The sequence below is a fragment of the Megalops cyprinoides genome, chromosome 19, assembly GCF_013368585.1.
Source record: "Megalops cyprinoides isolate fMegCyp1 chromosome 19, fMegCyp1.pri, whole genome shotgun sequence".
In the NCBI taxonomy this organism is placed as follows: domain Eukaryota; kingdom Metazoa; phylum Chordata; class Actinopteri; order Elopiformes; family Megalopidae; genus Megalops; species Megalops cyprinoides.
The window spans coordinates 2,576,440-2,595,603 of record NC_050601.1 but is presented as its reverse complement, the minus strand read 5'-3'; the positions used below and the strand labels follow the sequence as shown (position 1 = coordinate 2,595,603).

The following is a 19,164-nucleotide window of genomic DNA, read 5'->3' as shown; positions in this document are numbered from 1 at the left end:
TGTGAACTCACTGACCAGCCTGTCACACGGGTCCTGAACAAGTTACAGTCTCAATACGTAAACTCAGCATTTGACTTTCGTATACAATATTTTGGCAACTTCCTCTACTTTACTGTAAACACCCTCCCCAGCAAATGCATATTGGTAAGCGCAAATCAGGATGGCCACGTTGCCTGTGACATTTAAACGATGTTGTCGAACGATTGCGAAGTCACAGCTGCAAGGAACGAATTCTGGGGGTTTGCTGGTGTGGTCCCGGCGTGGGGAAGGGGGGGGGGGGGAGGGGCACGTGTGCGGTGAACTCACAGCGGATCTGGTAGTCTGGCGGGAGAAGGCGGATGTTGTGCAGCGAGATCCTCCCTCTGTCTCCATCATCGAACTCCACCATGACGCTGCCCTCCTTCCCCTCCTCGCCAGGGCCCCCTGCAGGACACACGAGGAAACGCAAGCTTGAGAAATATGCAGGACTTGAGAGATCTGGAAGACTCAAGCTGGTGGGCAGGACTAGAAGCAAAAATTCAAAAGCAAAGACATACATAAAACATAAAAACATAAAAAATGAGAACATTACAACGACAGGAACAGGTCCTGTCTCCCAACTCAAACACAGCTGCACACACACAGTAAAAACAACACAAACGCACACACATCTCTCCACGACTGACTCGTTGGTCTCACCTCGGCGGACGTATCCAGGGTACAGGCATCGCGAGCGCTCACTCCAGTACGCACACACGCGTGTCCCTGCTCTCAGCACGGCCTCCGTCTCAGGACGCACGTCCAGAACCTGGAAAACACACAGACAGAGCTCCTGTCATGTGGTGTGGAAACATACGAGTACACACACGTACACACACGCACAAACATAGAAATACACACATACACACACACGCGCACACACACACGCACACACACACACGCGTGCACACACACACACAATAAATGCTCACATCAAATATAAACGCCCTGAAACACACGTGTGAGTGCACACACATGCACACACACACACGCGCACACACACACACGCGCGCGCACACACACACATACACACACACACACACACACACACACACACACACAAGCACACTGCTATGTCTGGTCCCTTCCCTCCACGTGACCGGAGTGCTCTTATTTCCCAGCAGCCCCTGCCTGTAGCCCACGTCCTCAGACTCCCTCAGACGTGGAAAGAGCAGAAAAGTGGATGCTGTGAGCAGTGAGCTGCTGAATCACCGCAAAAAAGCAGCGTCGAGTGCGGGTTGCCAGATCATCCCCCTCAGAGCAGATGGGCCTGGCACAAGCCCAGGGCTCCAGCCGTGTGGTTTGATTTGCGGTTGCCATGGAGGGGACCCTTTGACTGACAGTGCGGGAAAGGGGAAGGTGCCAGGTGAAACTCGATACCTGTCCGGGTTCCTGAGGTAGCGTCACCGAAGGAAAGCGGCCGATGGGGGAGTTGACGGACGTGAAGCAGATTGAAAGTATAAATAGGAAACAGATGCTATCAGGCTGCTGTTTACACAACGGCACCGAGGCAGACAGCGGCGCACAACGGAGCAGGGAGACCTCCGAAAAAAGACAGCTTCACGGCGGCTGTGAAGTGTTTACGTTTTTGGGGAGGGGGATTTTACTTTCGGAGACTGGAAACAGTTGGACTGTTTATGTGTGAACGGGAGAAAATGTCCCATCAGTAGCTGTGTTTATAATGTGTGTCTGTTTGTGTGTGCATGCTTGTGTCTGTAAGAGAGACCTCAACAGCATGAGGCATGCCTCAGTATTACTCTGTACGTGTGTATATGTGTGTGTCTGTGCGTATGTGCATCTGTGTAGGTGACTGTGTGCATGTGAGTCTGAACGTGCATGTGTCTGTGTATAAGTGGTTACGTGTATCTGTATAGGTGTGTGTGTGCGCGCATATGCGTGTGCATGTGTGAGACTGTGTGTGTGCATGTGTGAGTAAGTGTGTGTGTGCTTGGGTGTGGGTGTGTAAGGGTGTGTGTCTATGCATGCACTGTGTGTGTGTGTGTGTGTACATGTGTCTCTGTGTGTGCGTGTAACTGTGTGAGTGAGCGTGCATATGCGTGTGCGTGTGTGTGAGTGGGTGTGTGAGAGAGGCTGGCCGTTTTTGATGGTGTGAGGTTCTTCTTGCTGGTTCTTTGTGATCGCTCGCCCACCTCCAGCTGTACATGCTGACTAACACAGAGACGCCTGTGAGAGGAGACGATGCCTTTATGCAGCAGGGCAGGGGAGACCAGCTGGCCCTAACCAACTGACCTGGGATCAGCCATTCACCTCCCTGCATCAGCAGCTTATTCAAACACACTCATTTTACTGAGTTTACCGCAGGTGAATCCAGGTGTTATATTTGCCGTCCTGCCTCACCCCTTACATCACTCTGCTCACTGGATTTGTGACTGTGATGGAAAGAGTTGTTTTGCAGGGACACAGTGGCCCTGTCTGCGGGGCAGGGAGAGTGGGGGCCGTAACTACGGAGATTACAGTAAATACAGTAGTTTTCCATCACCAAACAGGTTTCGAGTGGAAACGGGTCCAGGCCCACAGTGCAGCGTGGTGTTTGCAGTGTGTAATTAAGCTCATATCTGTGTTGGCTTAGATGAACATTGGGATATATTACAATGACCTGCAGTTGACCAAGAAGTACACTATGGAATAAAACTAACATAAAACCCCTCACAAACTTAAACACATAAAACATCAGCTTGTGGGCTGCGGGGAAAATTAGCTGAATTCGGTCCAGAGTGCTACACGCACATGCTTCTATGCTGTGATTGGCCCAGACTGCCCTGACCTGGAAGAGCTTCATACAAAGCACCCTCACTGTGTGTGTGAATGTGGTCCTAATGTTAGTGGTGCTACGCGTTTACTGGGAATGAGACATACACAGATACAAATGCACACCCGCACGCACACACAGACTGCAGACTGAGAGGAGAGGAGGGGAAGAGAGGAGTAAATGAGAGCGGAGGAGAGAGAGAAGAGAAGGGGGGGGTGTAGGGAGAGGTGGAGCTCACCGCTTCCTGTAGTAGCTGCTCGAGGGAGTATATTCTCGGGCGGTTTCCTCTCTCTCCATCAATCACCACACTGTAGCTGAGAGAGCAGAGGAGAGGAAGGAGAGTTTTATTTTCATGGTTATGCACGTGTCTCAGTATGCTTCTATGTGCGTGTGTGCGTGCTTGTATCGTGTTTGAGTGTGTGTGCGTGTTTCAGTGTGCGTGTGTGTGTGCGTGTTTGACCGTGTGCGTGTGTTTGAGCGTGTGTGTGTAAGATTGTGTGCTTAATTGGGTGAATCGTGCCTGTGTCTGTATCGAGGGCTGTGTGTGCTGAGGCACATGGTCTGTCCCATTACCCATCATGTTTTAGTGGATGTGCCCCTCCACAAACACAGACAGCAGTACAAAGTCACATTACTGATTTCCCATGAGCCTCTGGACCTAAGCCAAGGGTGCAGGCCTGCTCTTAACGGGCTCTCCTGCTACAGTGTAGTCTGGTCATTCTGACCGGGACCTGACAGACTGGCTCTGATGGATCGAATGGAGAGGGAATCAGCAGCACAGTCACGCTCAGATAGTGAAGCTTTTAGTGCCTCTTCACTGGCGTGTTTAGACTAGGTGGGCCCAGTCCGGTGCCCAAACCTGCCCCGGCTGTTTTCGTCCGTCTGGGCCCTTAACCAAACATGTTTTACTGTCTCCAGCTGAGACGGCTTGATGACGCATAACCAAAGCAACAATAAAAATGACATGCAAACCCACAGCCATTGCAGGAAAGTGTGAGAGTGTGTGTGTGTTTGTGTGTGTGCACGTGTGTGTGCACATGTGTGTGTGTGTGTGTGTGTGTGTGTGTGTGTGTATCAATGTGAGTGTGTGTGTGTGTGTGTGTGTGTGTGTGTGTGTGTGTGTGTGTGTGTGTGTGTGTGTGTATCAATGTGAGTGTGTGTGTGTGTGTGGGAGGTATGTAAGTATGTTTGTGTGTGTGTGAATGTGAGTGTGCGTGAGTGTGCGTGTGGGAATGTGAGTGTGCGTGTGAGAATGTGAGTGTGCGTGTGTATGTGTGTGTATGTATGTGTGTGTATTGAGGGACGGGGGTGGGGAGGGGTGGGACTGTGCTCCTACATGTCGGGTATCTCCAGGGTGTGCACACAGGCGGCATACAGCAGCTCGTCCTCCTTGGAGATCAGCACCTTCAGCCCGTCCGCCAGCCGCTCCTTCGTCAGGATGCAGTCCGGTGCCGCTGCGCAGGGGACAGGCAGGCATCGGCATTACACGACATTATAGGAGTAATTACATTACTCGTATACAGAGTAACTTACACAGGTTACAGATTTTACATGTTTTTTATTTATACAGCTGAAAATTTACTGAGACAATCATGGGTTAAGTACCTTGCCCAAGGGTACAACAGCAGTGCCCCAGCAGGGAATCGAACCAGCAACCTTTCGAGCCCTGCTACTTACCAGTATGCTTCTCTGCTGGTCACAGGGACACACCCACAGTACGCACAGAGGTCTACAGTCACTTTGTGTGTGTGTATGTGCGCGTGTGTGTGTGTGTGTCAAAGGGTGGGGTTCACGGGTAACCTGCCCCTCTCACCTGGGGGGCCGTGGTGGGCAGGCAGCAGTCGTCCTGATTGGCTGCTGTCCCCCTCCCCCTCGGAAAAGCTGCCATCCTCATCCATCTGGAAGCCCTCGTCAGCCGCAAAGCTCTCCAACAGACGGCTCACTGCACGACCCTTAGGCTGGGACACAGGAAACAGGAAATGGCAAACAGGATGTGATGTTCATCATGCAATCCAGGCACAGTGAGAGAGAGAGAGAGAGAGAGAGAGAGAGAGAGAGAGAGAGAGAGAGAGAGAGAGAGAGAGAGAGAGAGGAAAGGAAAGAGCAATAGAGAGGAGAGAAGAAGTAAATTTCTGCTCACTAAATACACTCATTTTCTTCGTAACTTCTGGGAGCTTCACCACTGAAGCTAAATTACTGGTGAGCTTTGAGGAGTACCAGTTTCATCTCCCTCAGTGGAAAATTCTCTGCTCTAATCCCTCACACAGTGAGTGTAACCCCCCCACACCCCCCACCACCAAACCCGAGACAGCAAGGTGTGCCGTCTCTCAGTTCTCAAATACCTCTCCAGTGAGGCATCAGCGGTGATTGATCACTCTGATATTTCCTCACAAACCCTGACTTGTGATCCTCCGTTAGCTTCGTTATCTGTGAGGCACACGCCCTGCTCGGGTGTCTGAGAAATTTACTGCGCCCCATAGTTTCGGGTATTACGCACACCTTTGCGCAGGCGGGTCGGGACGGCAGTCCGTCTGTAAGGCCCCGATCACGGCCCGAGGCTGCGAGACGTCTGAACGCCGGTCTGATCCCGAGTCATCGCCCGCACGGAGCTGTGATTTGCCCTGCGTGTGTTTGCCCTTGGGGGCTGAGGCGCACAGGACCAGACGTAACACAGAGGCTGGGAGGAGCACCCTCATTTCGGGGTATGCGGGCTGGAGGTTCGGGTTTTGGGGAGCACCGAGCCGCCCCTCTCACCTGCTTGTTCCTGTTCCTCCGGGTCCCGCTGTTGTCTTCGCTCGAAGGTGACTGAGCTCTGCTCACCCAGCAACTCCGCCTCTGTAACACAGAGAGATGGGATGAGGACCTTAAACAGGGCCATGCTCGCTACCAGCAACAGTGTGGCATAGCAGCTAGGAGCAGGGCTTGTAACTGAAAGGTCGCAGGTTCGATTCCCCTGCTGCTGCACCCTTGGGCAAGGTACTTAACCCACAATTGCCTCAGGAAATATCCAGCTGTATAAATGGATAATATGTAAAAAACTTATGCAAGTTGCTGTGGATAGCAGCATCTGCTAAATGACAATACAGTAATGTACTGCCGGGGACCCCCAAAACAGAAAGAGACAGAGAGTCACACAGAGCAGTCCTACCCCTCTACCCCGTCCCGTGGGCGGGAGGCTGGAAAGATCCAAAGGCCCTGTTTTACAAGATGCTGATTAATGCAGACAACATTTCACTGGCCTTGTGGTTAGACTGTTTACCCTTAGTCTGACAATGTCCTATCCATAATTCCCAGCCTGCATCCTGCCCTGGGGTGTGTTTGTACATCAGCTGCTCCATCTCACAAAATGTGGGTGCATTTATGACACTTTGAGCCCCCTGACTTAGGCACACTCCCCATCCATGCTTCATGCACGCCTCCCACAAGATCTCAGTCCACCACAAGACAACCACCCCCATCTACACCCTGTTGCCCAGCTTTGTTTGGTATTCTTACCATTCTGCCTGGCACTGACCCCATGACCCTGTGGTGCCCTCCCCTGAACCCCTGCGAGAGCGTGAACAGGTCTGAACCCTCACCGTTCCCGGCACTCCCCGCAGTGCTGTGCTCTTGCGCGTGGCCCTCATCAGCCTCTCGCTGACCGTGGACGGGGCCCCGAGCCCCGCCCTGTGCCGGTACGGGCCGCCCCTGGGCCCCGGCCTCCCCCACAGCGGCTGCCGGGGTGGGGCCTCGGGCCCGCGCGTTCTCCTCCCTCCCTGCGGCTCCTGGCTCTCTGCGCTCCTCCGGGCTGCAGTGAGCGCCGTCGGCCCGCAGAGGGCGCCCTTCCTCACCTTCACCTTCACTTCACCCTCCGTGCCAGGCAAGCTGTGGGACCCTGGCGGGTTCATTCAGGAAGGGGAAATCATAATTAGCCCTCTCCTGGACCGTGTACACCACTGTAAGTATAACAAACCCATTTTAACACCCGAAATCCATGTGATACATGTCTTTAGATCCTTACAAACACCTCTGATGTCTTGTGTGAGCCACATGTCCTTCCAAACTGCTGTTTACTATGCTAATGATGTGAGCCTATTCCAACTGATTCCAAGTAATTTTTTCAGACTGACGCCATCTTTCAGCATGTCTGGCTGTTAGGAGTAAGAGCTCCCAATAGAGAGATTTCAGTAAAAAGCATCACACTCAGAAGTGAACAGCAATCTGAAATATGCAACTACACAAGAGTGAGATAATGGTGAAGAGGATTATATATAAATATAGAATATAATATAAATATAAAAATATATATTTTTTTCCTGTTCCTGACATCAACATTGTAGTTTGTAGTCATTACGACACTGTGTACAGCATTAATTACCTACACAAAGTAAAAATAAAATTCCATTTTAGGACACAGTTTTGTTCTAAGAAAGTTTCAGATTGTTTTCATTTAAAATTTTAACAATGCACACATGAGGGGGCTTAAAACATCAATCAATATTAGCCATTTACAGGTATGGTGTCTGAAAAGCCGAGACTTACCATGCAGGCTCTGCCTCTCCTTCTTGTTCCTGGCTTTCTGATTGGCTTCCAGTTTTACAATTGAGGAAGGGGAGGGGCCAGTCACAGCTGAACTTGACGACGTGTCCCTCGAAGGAGGAGGTCTGATGTCACCCTGTCCTTCCTCACTGTCATAGCTACATTCATCATCATCTTCCTCTGTGGGTGGGATCAAGACGAAGTCAGCAAATCAGCAACATGTAAGACATGAATTATATTTTATTCACTTTTGTGTATCATGCAGTCACATATATCATAGACCACATATATCATGTTACCATATGTGAATGAACCTTTGTCAGAGTGTTTGAAAATGAAGCAATTCTAGCCAAGTACTAATCATAGTGACAAGGGGTGTTAACACATTAGCCATTAACGCATAAACAAATCTGCAAATATACATGCAAAAAAATACAATTCACTACCACCCTTTGGGGCTTGAGATTTCCTAGCTCTACACAGGGATCCCACAGGGATGCTGGGAACTAATGCATTGCATGGATACCGCTTTATGAAAAGGTGGGTTCTCACAGTACCCTTGGGCAAGTTGCTACCCAAATTGGTGTGATAAATATCCAGCTGTATTATGGATTAAATGTAAAGATTGCACACACTGTACGTAGCTCTGTGTATAAAACTCTGCTAAGCAACTACGGTGTAAAGTAAAAAGAGTAAGAACTAGGAAACAATAAAGTAACACACATAGGACCCAGCATTTTACAATACAGCTTTATTGGTCATGGTCCTAAAGATTATGTACCGAATACAACTGTATTACAAGCCTGAGGGCGGTGATGATCAGTGGGAGGGTTTCTCTCCAGATCCAGCCAATCATGGCACAGCTCCCACATTCTCCCGCCACAGACGGAGCGTTTCATTGGCTGCTTGTTGGCAGCAGCAGCAGCCGCGAGTGTCACGTTGCAGAGGGGATGGCGCAGCTGCGGTGTCGGGTGTCGAGACACCTCCAACATGCTTGTCATTTACAAGGTCCCGCGTCAACACTCTCTGGTACGCCCCGGAGAGGTGGCAGGGATCGGTTTCAGGGCAATTAACGGATTCTCCGCGGGGGCCCCGGGGGGACGGCCTAGCGCCGCCCTCTCACGTGCATTCGCACGCCGCCCGTCACCTGACTGAGACGATCGCCGATCGCTCCAGCCTGTTCTCACACAATCCCACAATCCCACCGTCCTGTGATGGACAGGACACTGCAGCCAGCCTGCCTGTGCTGGGGGTCTGCTGTTTAAAATCTGATTTTAAATAAATCAAATATTAAATAATTTTAAAGACGTCATATACCTGCAGCCAGGTGACTAGTCTGGGCAGTACATTTCTGTGTCTTCCTCCTTGGAGCTGATCCTGTACTAGGGACTCTCTGAATTACATTACAAAACCGGTGATAGTGACATTCCACTCGTTTGACAGATGCTCTTATCCAGAACAACTTAAACATACAAATTTTATCTGTTAACCATTTGTACAGCTGGATATTTACTGAGGCAATTCTGGGTTAAGTACCGGGCCCGAGGGTACAACAGCAGGGGGATCGAACTAACAACCTTTCGGTTAAGTGCCCTGCCCTTTACCACTACATCACTCTGCCACCCACTCACGGGGAGGGGGCTGTGTCCCCAGCTCTGAGAGTATGACACGCCTGCTGTCACTCTTGAGCGTGGCACCCGTGGTGTCTTTACCTGTGTCGCTTTGGCCCCCAGACTCCATCCCGTGCCTCCGCTCCACCTTGGAGCCCCTCTGGCCCTGGCAAAGGCGTGCTGGGCCGGCGCTGGACACGGCAGCCCCACGCCGCTGGAACGCCGGCACCACCGCGGGTTTGGCCCTCTGCTTGAACTGGGCCAGCTTGGAGCCCAGCACCACCTGGCGGCCACCCTGCTTACAGCACCGTGCCTTCATCTGTCAGGAAATCAGAGCCAGTGAGGGGGCGGGGTTAGAACCAGAGAGGTGGCATTACAACCAGAGGGGCGGAGTTAGAACCAGAGAGGGGCGGGGTTAGAACCAGAGAGGCAGGGTTAGAACCAGAGAGGGTGGGGTTAGAACCAGAGAGGCAGGGTTAGAACCAGAGCATTAGGCACAGAGAAAGGAGGGGTAAAGATAAATGGGGGGGGGGGGCATGGGGTGTAAAATATAGGATCACAATCCCGCATGTTATACAGCTGTCAGAGTTTAATGCCCTGTACACATTACTTGGTGCCAAAGCATACAGTAATGTTTTTGAATTCTTGCTACAAGAGGAATAACAATATACATCTATAATAAATTTCTTCCCTGAGATATTTGCTTTCTAAAGTTAATAAAAATGACAGCATACTGATTTCATTATCACATATATCTGACTTTATAAAAAATTCTGTATAGCTGAATATGGCTGAAGAGTAAATGTTAAAGCTGATAAAATTACCAACTACAGCATATTTTAATAAATTGTATTTTTTTCCACTTTCAGTCAGTAAATACAGCATATTCCTCATTACTAGCTAGGCAAGTTCTTCAGTGTTAGTGGGCATAACTTTAATGGCACTGACAGAATTCTCAGTGATAGTTAATACTGCAACAAGGACCGGGCTTTTGAACCCTGAAAATATTCCACCCATCGCAGTCTCCTGAGCAGCGAGGCACTGACCTGTGCTGTGCTGAGCTGCTCGAAGCTTCCATTGGACAGTTTCTTCTTCTTCCTCTGGGCCTCCCCACCCCCTCTCAGGTCGTCAGGCAACAGACCAAGCCCCCCAAGAGAGGACCTGCCAGTCACAGCAGAGGGAGGCATTGTTAAAGAAAGAATGGAGAAAGGTATCAAAGAAAATAAAGGAAAAAAACCAAGAGGAAATGGGAGTTGAACCACCTCTCCCTGGGCTGTAATAACTCTTTTCTTCCTTTGATGAATGCGGGAGTCAGGGGCCCGTTTCCCGGCCACACGCTTGAGGAACTGGGATCTAACGGTGGAATTAGACGTGCTTCGGGCTGCGCTGGGTTAAGGCAACCCTGTGATTTATCAGAGGCCTTCGCGCATAAAGGTTTGCGCTCCTTCAAACGGACAGGGAATAACCAGAGAGCGTTATACGTGTGCGCTCAGTGGTGCTGCTCCCTCAAATGTCAAAGCTTTCTTTCTTTTTTCTCCATTTCCATAACAATGCAGCTTCCTCTCAGTAAAAGAACAGCATCACAGCCTGCGAGCAGTGCCCTTGAACTGCGCCGAAAACACCAGACCACACACAATAGCCAGGCTCCACCTGAAAAAAACCCTCCAAAGTCTCTGCGGACAAATTACAGCCTCAGTCACATCCTCCTGAAATGACATAAAGCTCTGACTTTTCTGATCACTTGTGCATCCTGCCCTCTGAACCGAAGTCTCACTTACACTTATCACCTCATCTGTTCTAGGTCCATCCGTTACATCACTTCCTGTTCTGACATTGGGGAGATCAGAGATCAGCTGGTGCCAGGTTGTCAGTGAGATGATTGACAGCTAAGTGATGGTTACGATGGGCGTGAGGGGGCCAGACGAGACCGACCCTCACAGTGTCGACCGCAGTGCGACAGAGGCACCCCCTCTCCTGAACCTGCATGGTACTGGCTGGGTGAATCTCGCAGCAGCTAATTAAACAGGACGCTGATTAGCAGGGTTTCCTGCTTTTTTTTTGCACTCTCTGGACAGCTGCACCCCTGCTGCAATCCAGGGTGACCCTGTGCTCAGCGCGGAGGGGGGAGGGAGACTGGCGGCGGGGTCAGAGGTCGGCGCGGCTAAATAGTGAGAAAGTGTTATTCATTACCCGCGCTGACCTCTGACCTTCCACTGACAACAGCCTGCGCGTCTACATCACTCAGATTTACCCAGCATGCTCTCCTACAGCACTGCGATTGGCTAGCAACTGACATCACTACCATGGACAGGTTCACTGTTACCACCTCCAAAAGAACACTGTTGCTGTCCCAGTGGTGATTGGTTAGTTGCTACCTGGGGAAACGCAGGATGCTCTGTGGATCATTAAGTGTTTCTTTCACCTGTTTCTGATCACTCTTCAGATCTGTTTATTCCAGGGTCCCCCATCAGCTGCCCGTGTCTCTGTGCGCTTACTGCAGTGGCTCGGCCTTTCTGCACCTCACATGAAATCATTTTACTCAAAATGAAGACAAGCTGAGCTTTTATCTCTCATCATTCTGTTATAAACAAAACCGCTTAAAGTGACGTACACCACTACCCATTACTACTGCTTATTACCATTACACGTTACTACTGCTTACTACCATTACCCATTACTACTGCTTATTACCATTACACATTACTACTGCTTACTACCATTACACATTACCGCTACCCTTTATCATTGCTCACTGCCATTATCACCACCAGCTACCACTGCCCCTGTATTGCCAGTGCTGTGCAAACAGATGATAAAGGAGAGAGCTGCCCCGGTGCTCTGGTGTTATTCTACTGCTGTTCTATCGGCCCCAGATCCACACTGCTTCTCGCCGTGATGGGCTGGCTTCCCTGCAGAGCTCACTGTTCACAAATGCTGCGGAGCCGCACGAGGAAACACAGCTCCTCTCGAACCCGCCTGCTGTGGAAACCAGATCAGCTGTGTGTCTGCTTCTGTGTGTCACAAACCCAGGCTCTTTCCCGCAGTCCTCTTTCCCTCTGCTGCTGAAATCCCCAGGGACCAAATGTCTGTGCACTCCACCCCCTGCACCCCCCCCCCCCATGTAAATCTGTCTCTGCCATCTCTGACCTTTCACACCCCTGACCTCTGCTGACCCCTGAGCTCGGCATCGGGCCCGTGTCACATTCCCGGCGCTGGTGAATGAGCGGGAGAGAGACAGGGCAGGATCTTTCGCACAGTCTCACCACGTCCCCCACCACCCTCCACCCCACGCCCCCACCCCCCTCCCCAAGGCTGTCTGCACAGAGACACCATTCAGGTGCGGACCTGATTATGTGTAAACACACGTCACCCCCCCCCTCCCCAATACGACTGATCATATTTTGCACTTAATCGGCATTCAGAGGTTGTGTCGCTTAAGTACCAGCAATCACTCCTCCTTCAGCTGAACTCCGATGGTGCCCTTCGCCCCCAACCCCTCTGCCCCCTGTCTGACCTTTTTCACCCCCCCCGGCAGCAGCCCCACCTCCCCGCCCCACGCCCTTTCCCTCTGCGGGCCTCTGGCGCCGGCACCAGCGCTGTGAGGTCATCTCATCACCGTGCTCTTTACCGCCGTTGCCATGGCGGGACACCTCTGTGCGGGACACGGACGCTGCACGAGGGCGGGTCGTGAGGATGACCGCGTGACGCTGGATGATGCATTCGTCTGAGGAGCCAGCCATACCGCGGCCGCCGGGGCAGTTAAGTGTGAATAACGGCCACGGTAGCCGCAGCAACCGAACGGCTGTATTGCGCCTGTCACCGCGAGGAGGGCTGGCTTTATCGCCCGCTGGGGTTTATTAATTACCGAAACGGGAGCAGGAGCAGTAATCCGCCTGTAATTACGCTCACGCCTGGGTCTGTTTATGAGCGAGAGTCTCGTCTGAGGCTACGGCGATAAGGCGGGGTCTCCGCCGATGCAGGGCTCACCACCTCATCTGGCCGCATTTTCACCGCACACCAATCAGATGTAAACAACAGCGCACATAACACATTCATCACAGCGATAACCCGGCATACTGGGTTTGCACGGCCGTTTCGGTGCCTCCCTTTATCGTAATATCGCCGAACGTCTCACGTCTGGAGGAGCTACAACAGCTTCAGATAATCAATGGGACTTATACATGATTAATGGCTTATGGGCTGGTCTGATTAAAACCTTAATTTAAACTGATACAATGTTTCCTGCACGATTTACACAAAGTCAATGAGTGTCGGTGACATGAACTTCCTTTCCATTTAAACTCTGCTGGCCAGGGCACACATAACTGAGAGTGAGGGGCTACATGTATGTATGCGCGCACACACACACACACACACACACACACACACACACACACACAAATACTGATGTCCCTCTCACATGAACTCATGCACACCCAAACACAAAGACAGATCTACTATGGCATCAACGCTAAGAAGTGATTTTCTTTAACAGAATCATTGAGCTTTTAAGCATTTAGCTTATCAGCTGCCACAGCCTTCACACAGTGCCAATGCGTCATCAACTGTAAGGCTTTATCCTTCACAACCTGACCACTCAGAGCATATGCAAACGAGGTAAAGTGATAGGATTAGGGGAGGGGATGGGGGCGGGATCATCAGCCACATACTTGACTCTCCTCGGGGAATCTGCAGGAGCCACTGTGCTCGGAACAGGCCCAGGGATGGATTTCCGTTTCCGAGGCCGACCAGGTCCTCGCCGAGCAGGACTGCGTGGTGTTTCCTCTTTTCTATGGGGATACAGTGAGTATGTGTCAGGGTGCTGGAACAAGTCAACGCAAAGTAAGTGATCAGGGTATGTAAAGGACTGGACTGGGTGGATGTGTATGGGTGGTAGAGGGGGTGAGTGTAATGGCGCTGGGGGCGTGTGTGTAACGGTGTTACAGGGCGTGTGTGTAATGCCGTTACAGGGCGTGTGTGTAACGGTGTTACAGGGCGTGTGTGTAATACCGTTACAGGGCGTGTGTGTAACGGTGTTACAGGGCGTGTGTGTAATGGCGTTACAGGGCGTGTGTGTAACGGTGTTACAGGGCGTGTGTGTAATGCCGTTACAGGGCGTGTGTGTAACGGTGTTACAGGGCGTGTGTAATGGCGTTACAGGGCGTGTGTGTAACGGTGTTACAGGGCGTGTGTGTAATTCCGTTACAGGGCGTGTGTGTACCGGTGTTACAGGGTGTGTGTGTAATGCCGTTACAGGGCGTGTGTGTAACGGTGTTACAGGGCGTGTGTAATGGACAGCAGGCTCACTGGTGCTCGTGCTTCCTCTGCAGCTTTGCCAACTCCCTCTGCTTCTCTTTATAGCGCCTTTGCAGCTCCGCCAGCCGCACCCGCATGGCCAGCTCCTGTCCATCCATCGTTTCCATGGCACCCTTCACCCGGCACACCTGGGGGGAAAAACACCCCACGCAGCATGAGAGAGTGTGTATGGGGTCTCACCCTGTGTGCGGCTGTGAGTGTTGGGTGTATATACAGTATTAAGAAGGGTACAGGGTGTATATACAGGATTAGGAAGGGTACAGGGTGTATATACAGGATTAGGAAGGGTACAGGGTGTATATACAGGATTAGGAAGGGTACAGGGTGTATATACAGGATTAGGAAGGGTACAGGGTGTATATACAGCATTAGGGAGGGTACAGAGTGTATATACAGCATTAGGGAGGGTACAGGGTGTATATAAAGTATTAGGGAGAGTACAGGGTGTATATACAGCATTAGGGAGGGTACAGGGTGTATATACAGCATTAGGGAGAGTACAGGGTGTATATACAGCATTAGGGAGGGTACAGAGTGTATATACAGGATTAGGGAGGGTACAGGGTGTATATACAGTATTAGGGAGGGTACAGGGTGTATATACAGGATTAGGGAGGGTACAGGGTGTATATACAGGATTAGGGAGGGTACAGGGTGTATATGCAGTATTAGGGAATAGTTTCAGTGCCAGCTCTCTCACCGGCTCGTGGCGGGGCGTCCAGCTGCACTTCCTGCGCAGGTTGAGAGTCCTTCGCACCGGGCAGTGCCGTTCGGCACCCTCTGCCACGCCCTCCGGGGCATCCAGCTCCAGCGCTCGAGCAGCTGCCAGGGTCGCCAGGCTCTGGAGGTCAAAGGTCAACAGCTCCTCTCCTGCGCACAAGACGACAACACACCGGAATGAGATAACGTGCACTGTCAGGTGTGCATTACCTTATTTAGTCTGCATGACAGAGGGAAGACACAAAAATCGTGAAGTGTAAGTGTGCATGCACACAGTCATGAGTAATGTCAACCGACCGACTGACTGACTGACTGACTGACTGACTGACTCCCTGACTGACTGACTCTGCTGTCATTGTATCACCTGCTGTCTTACTGTGAGACCCTGTTGCGGCAAGGCTGCATTGTGTGATGTAATAATGTCACATATAATAAAATATCATTAACCGAATTTGAAAATGAAGGTGGATTATCTTTGTGCCCTGCACCGGGGCGGGAGAGAGAGGGAAGGGGGTGAGGGGAGAACCCTCAGACAGAAACAAAGGGTGAAGTCACTTTATCACCAGCGTTGGCGCCACGCCCGTCCCTCAGAGACGGGGTTTGAATATTCAACAGTGTGCAGCACTGCTGCCTACTGCTTCCTCCATATTCTGCAGTCACGCTGGGTCAGGGAGGGGGGGGGGGGGGGGGGGGGGGGGGGGGGGGCGACAGAAGTGAAAGGGACCAACAGAAGACAAAGGGAGGGGAAAGATAGAGAGATACAAAGAGGGAGAGAGAGAGGGGGAGAGAGAGAGAGGGGGGGGGGCAGGGGTGGGCAGGAAGCAGGGAAGCAGACAGAGAGACAGAGATGAAGGGAGAAAGAGAGGGAGGGAGAGGAAAGAAAGCTGCAAAGAGAGAGAAAGAGAAAGAGAGAGAGAGAGAGAAGGAGAGACGGTAAGCAGAAAGCAGGGAGGGAGACAGAGATGGATATAAAGGGAGAAAGAGAGGGAGGGAGGGAGGGAGACAAATGCTAAACTAGCCGGCTAAGGGCAGGGGCAGCCTTGGGGCAGGGAAACATCTGCGGCGCCCTGCTGGGATCACCCCTCTCCGCTCCCGCGCAGCCCGCGCGGCAGACGCTACACCGGCGATGTCGCTGCTGCGCGCTGACGCTGTGCTGCGCGCTAACGCTGCTGCGCACTGACGCTGTGCTGTGCCTCTCACGGAGGCATCTTCTGGGATTACTTAAGTGCTTAAGGATGCTCAGTTTGTGGAAATGAAAACGCTGTCTTGAGCAGATTAAAAAAAAAGGAAACACTTGGTTGAAAAGAGAAAACAGCTTTTAAAGGCATGTAAAACAACGGGTCTAATTATCCAGGCCAGGCTCCTGGGTCCTGAACGCAGCTCCAACCGCTTTTAAGATTACAGCTTTTTGCTAACGTTACTTCTTCAGGGACGGGCAATAAATCAGACAGTTTTGTTGTTGTTTTTGTTTTATTGCTTCTAAATGGATGGAGCAGATACAGAGAATGTGAACGCAGGCCCCGCGGGACGTAAGCGAACACGTCCGTGACCCCGCTGATTCACCCTCCGGGGGCTGCTATTGTTAGAGCAGTCTTTTTAGGAACTTTTGCAGACCCAATTGCAGCTTGAAATTAAAGCGATGTGCAGAATTTAAAGATGATGCAGTTCCAGTCGAGCCTACAGAACCGAGCAATGTCACCTTTCTGTGAGGACTATGAGCAGGGTGGTACAGGATGTTCTGTGTTAATGGTACTGTGTGTAACAGCATGAGTGCTTAGTGTTGTGTTACAGGGGTAATGGCTCACCCTGGCCCATGCTGTGTGTAACGGGGTGTTTACAGTGCTGTGTTACAGGGGTAATGGCTCACCCTGGCCCATGCTGTGTGTAACGGGGTGTTTACAGTGCTGTGTTACAGGGGTAATGGCTCACCCTGGCCCATGCTGTGTGTAACGGGGTGTTTACAGTGCTGTGTTACAGGGGTAATGGCTCACCCTGGCCCATGCTGTGTGTAACGGGGTGTTTACAGTGCTGTGTTACAGGGGTAATGGCTCACCCTGGCCCATGCTGTGTGTAACGGGGCGTTTACAGTGCTGTGTTACAGGGGTAATGGCTCACCCTGGCCCATGCTGTGTGTAACGGGGCGTTTACAGTGCTGTGTTACAGGGGTAATGGCTCACCCTGGCCCATGCTGTGTGTAACGGGGCGTTTACAGTGCTGTGTTACAGGGGTAATGGCTCACCCTGGCCCATGCTGTGTGTAACGGGGCGTTTACAGTGCTGTGTTACAGGGGTAATGGCTCACCCTGGCCCATGCTGTGGTGATGCTGCTGCCTCTCCAGCTCAGCCAGCTCACTCAGGAGCTCCATGCCGTGGTGGGCAGCGCAGGAGGGGGCACCGTAGGGCAGCAACGGGGTCGCGGGAGCAGGAGGGGGCGTGTCCCTGTCTGCACAGAGAGCAGCAGCGATCAGCAGCTCCAGGCTCCAGCAGCTGAAAGGAGCAGGGAAGGTGGAGAGGGGGGCGGGGCAGGGGGAGGGGGCGTGGGCATGGGCGGAGTCAGGCAGGGGCTGGCCCTCGCTGGGGGTCTCCCTCTCCTGCTCCACCTCTGTGGCTGTCTCAGGGGAGCACACGTCTGCGGGGCAGTTCGGTTCCAGGCCCACCCCTCCCTCTCCCTCCTGCAGGATGGGCAGCGCCTGTCCCTCCGCCCCTTCCTTCGGCTCCTCCCCGCAGGTTACGGATGGGGTGTCAGCCTGGGCCAGCTCCACGTCGGGGGTGACATGGCAGGGTGTGTCCTCCAGGGCCATGCCGTCGCCGGAGGAGCAGGCGAACAGCTCCTCCTCCGGCTCCTGCTGCAGCTCTGATTGGGCGCAGCAGCTGGTCATCCCGCCCCCTTCCACGCCTCCTCCTGGCCCCGCCTCCACAGCCTGCTCCTCCTCCTGCTGCTCCGTCATAGCCCTTAGCCCCGCCCCTCCCTCACACTCCTCCTCCGTGATGCCAGGGAGGGGCTGAGGAGCCGGCTCAACAGGCTCCGCCTGCACCGCCTCAAGCTCCGCGGGCTCGGCCAATCGGACGTCCTGGGGGGAGGGGCCACTCCTGTAGCCCATGGCGATGGCAGGATAGGTGTATCCAGGTGGCAAATCTGGGGAAAGAGAAAGGGAGTACGGGAAAGGAAACGATTACGAAACGAACGGAGATAAAACGTCTCACCGGTTTACCTGCATACATATGCATGTTTGCACATGAGTTCCTTACGAAACGCAGCCTCGCACACTCTTTCAGAATGTTAATCAACATAATGGTGTGGATCAGCAGCCTTGCCTGGACAAACTGAATCTTTAATCTTCTTCTGAAGCACATTCTGCAGGTGAGGGCCAAAGCAGACAGTGTGCACTCAGAAAGCTCAGGAACATAATGAGCTCCAGACGGGGGAGAGACGGTTTACCTTTAAACTGATAACGGTACTGAGCCCACTTTTTGGGATTAACAAGCACGCCAATTTGACTAACGATCAGCCATCAGCAGCTGATTCCCTTTTAAGTTAATTGTGTCTGATGCAGTGGAATTACCTTTTTGCAAATTACATTAACTAACTGTAATCATAACACAGTGATTGAGCTGCTTAAAATTATTTTTTAATTTAAATTCATTTTTTATTGTAACTAAAATTATTTCATGTGAGGGAGGAGCTAGTGCAAGCAATCAGTTTAACGGGGTCTGCAGCTAATGAATAATCCTTATTTACATCAGCATGCTCGTTAATCAGGCAAAACAATTAGAAACAGGTTCAGGAGAATTATTAAATAAGTTCTCTGCCTCCCTTATAAAGGCTCTGGGGTGACAGCTGCTCCAGAGAACATGGCTTTGCAATATTGTGAATCTCTGTATGTGTGTGTGTGTGTTTGTGTGTGTGTGTGTGAGTAAGAGCGAGAGTGTTTGTGTGTGTGTGTGTGTGTGTGAGTAAGAGCGAGTGTGAGTGTGTGTGTGTGTGTGTGTGTGTGTGAGTAAGAGTGAGTGTGTGTGTGTGAGTGTGTGTCCTAGCCTGCTCTGGATATTGATGACCTCGTGGTGTCTGGGTGTGATTGCAGAGCCAGCTCTGTCACCCCCTGCGCTGCGTTATTGATGGTATCCATCCGCCCTCCTGACAACACCGCCAGATGAATGTGTGTCCTTCCGCTCCCGGCCGTTCAAGGACCCCTGAAGGATAAGGAGGCACTGT

At 51.8% G+C, this 19,164-nt stretch overlaps 1 protein-coding gene across 1 annotated transcript in view; it reads right to left on the bottom strand.

Annotated features, from left to right (window-relative positions):
- LOC118794520 (BAH and coiled-coil domain-containing protein 1) overlaps positions 1–19,164 on the bottom strand; it is an 83,029-nt gene that overhangs the window by 4,464 nt on the left and 59,401 nt on the right. The window contains exons 11-24 of the mRNA XM_036552779.1: positions 17,254–18,087; positions 14,933–15,102; positions 14,224–14,360; positions 13,587–13,706; positions 9,963–10,077; positions 9,019–9,235; positions 7,310–7,486; positions 6,367–6,662; positions 5,543–5,623; positions 4,602–4,746; positions 4,125–4,242; positions 3,027–3,102; positions 679–787; positions 307–423 (exon numbers count right to left, since the gene is read on the bottom strand). Coding sequence (XP_036408672.1) covers positions 307–423; positions 679–787; positions 3,027–3,102; positions 4,125–4,242; positions 4,602–4,746; positions 5,543–5,623; positions 6,367–6,662; positions 7,310–7,486; positions 9,019–9,235; positions 9,963–10,077; positions 13,587–13,706; positions 14,224–14,360; positions 14,933–15,102; positions 17,254–18,087 — 2,712 coding nt within the window. The remainder of the gene's footprint in view (positions 1–306; positions 424–678; positions 788–3,026; positions 3,103–4,124; positions 4,243–4,601; positions 4,747–5,542; positions 5,624–6,366; positions 6,663–7,309; positions 7,487–9,018; positions 9,236–9,962; positions 10,078–13,586; positions 13,707–14,223; positions 14,361–14,932; positions 15,103–17,253; positions 18,088–19,164) is intronic.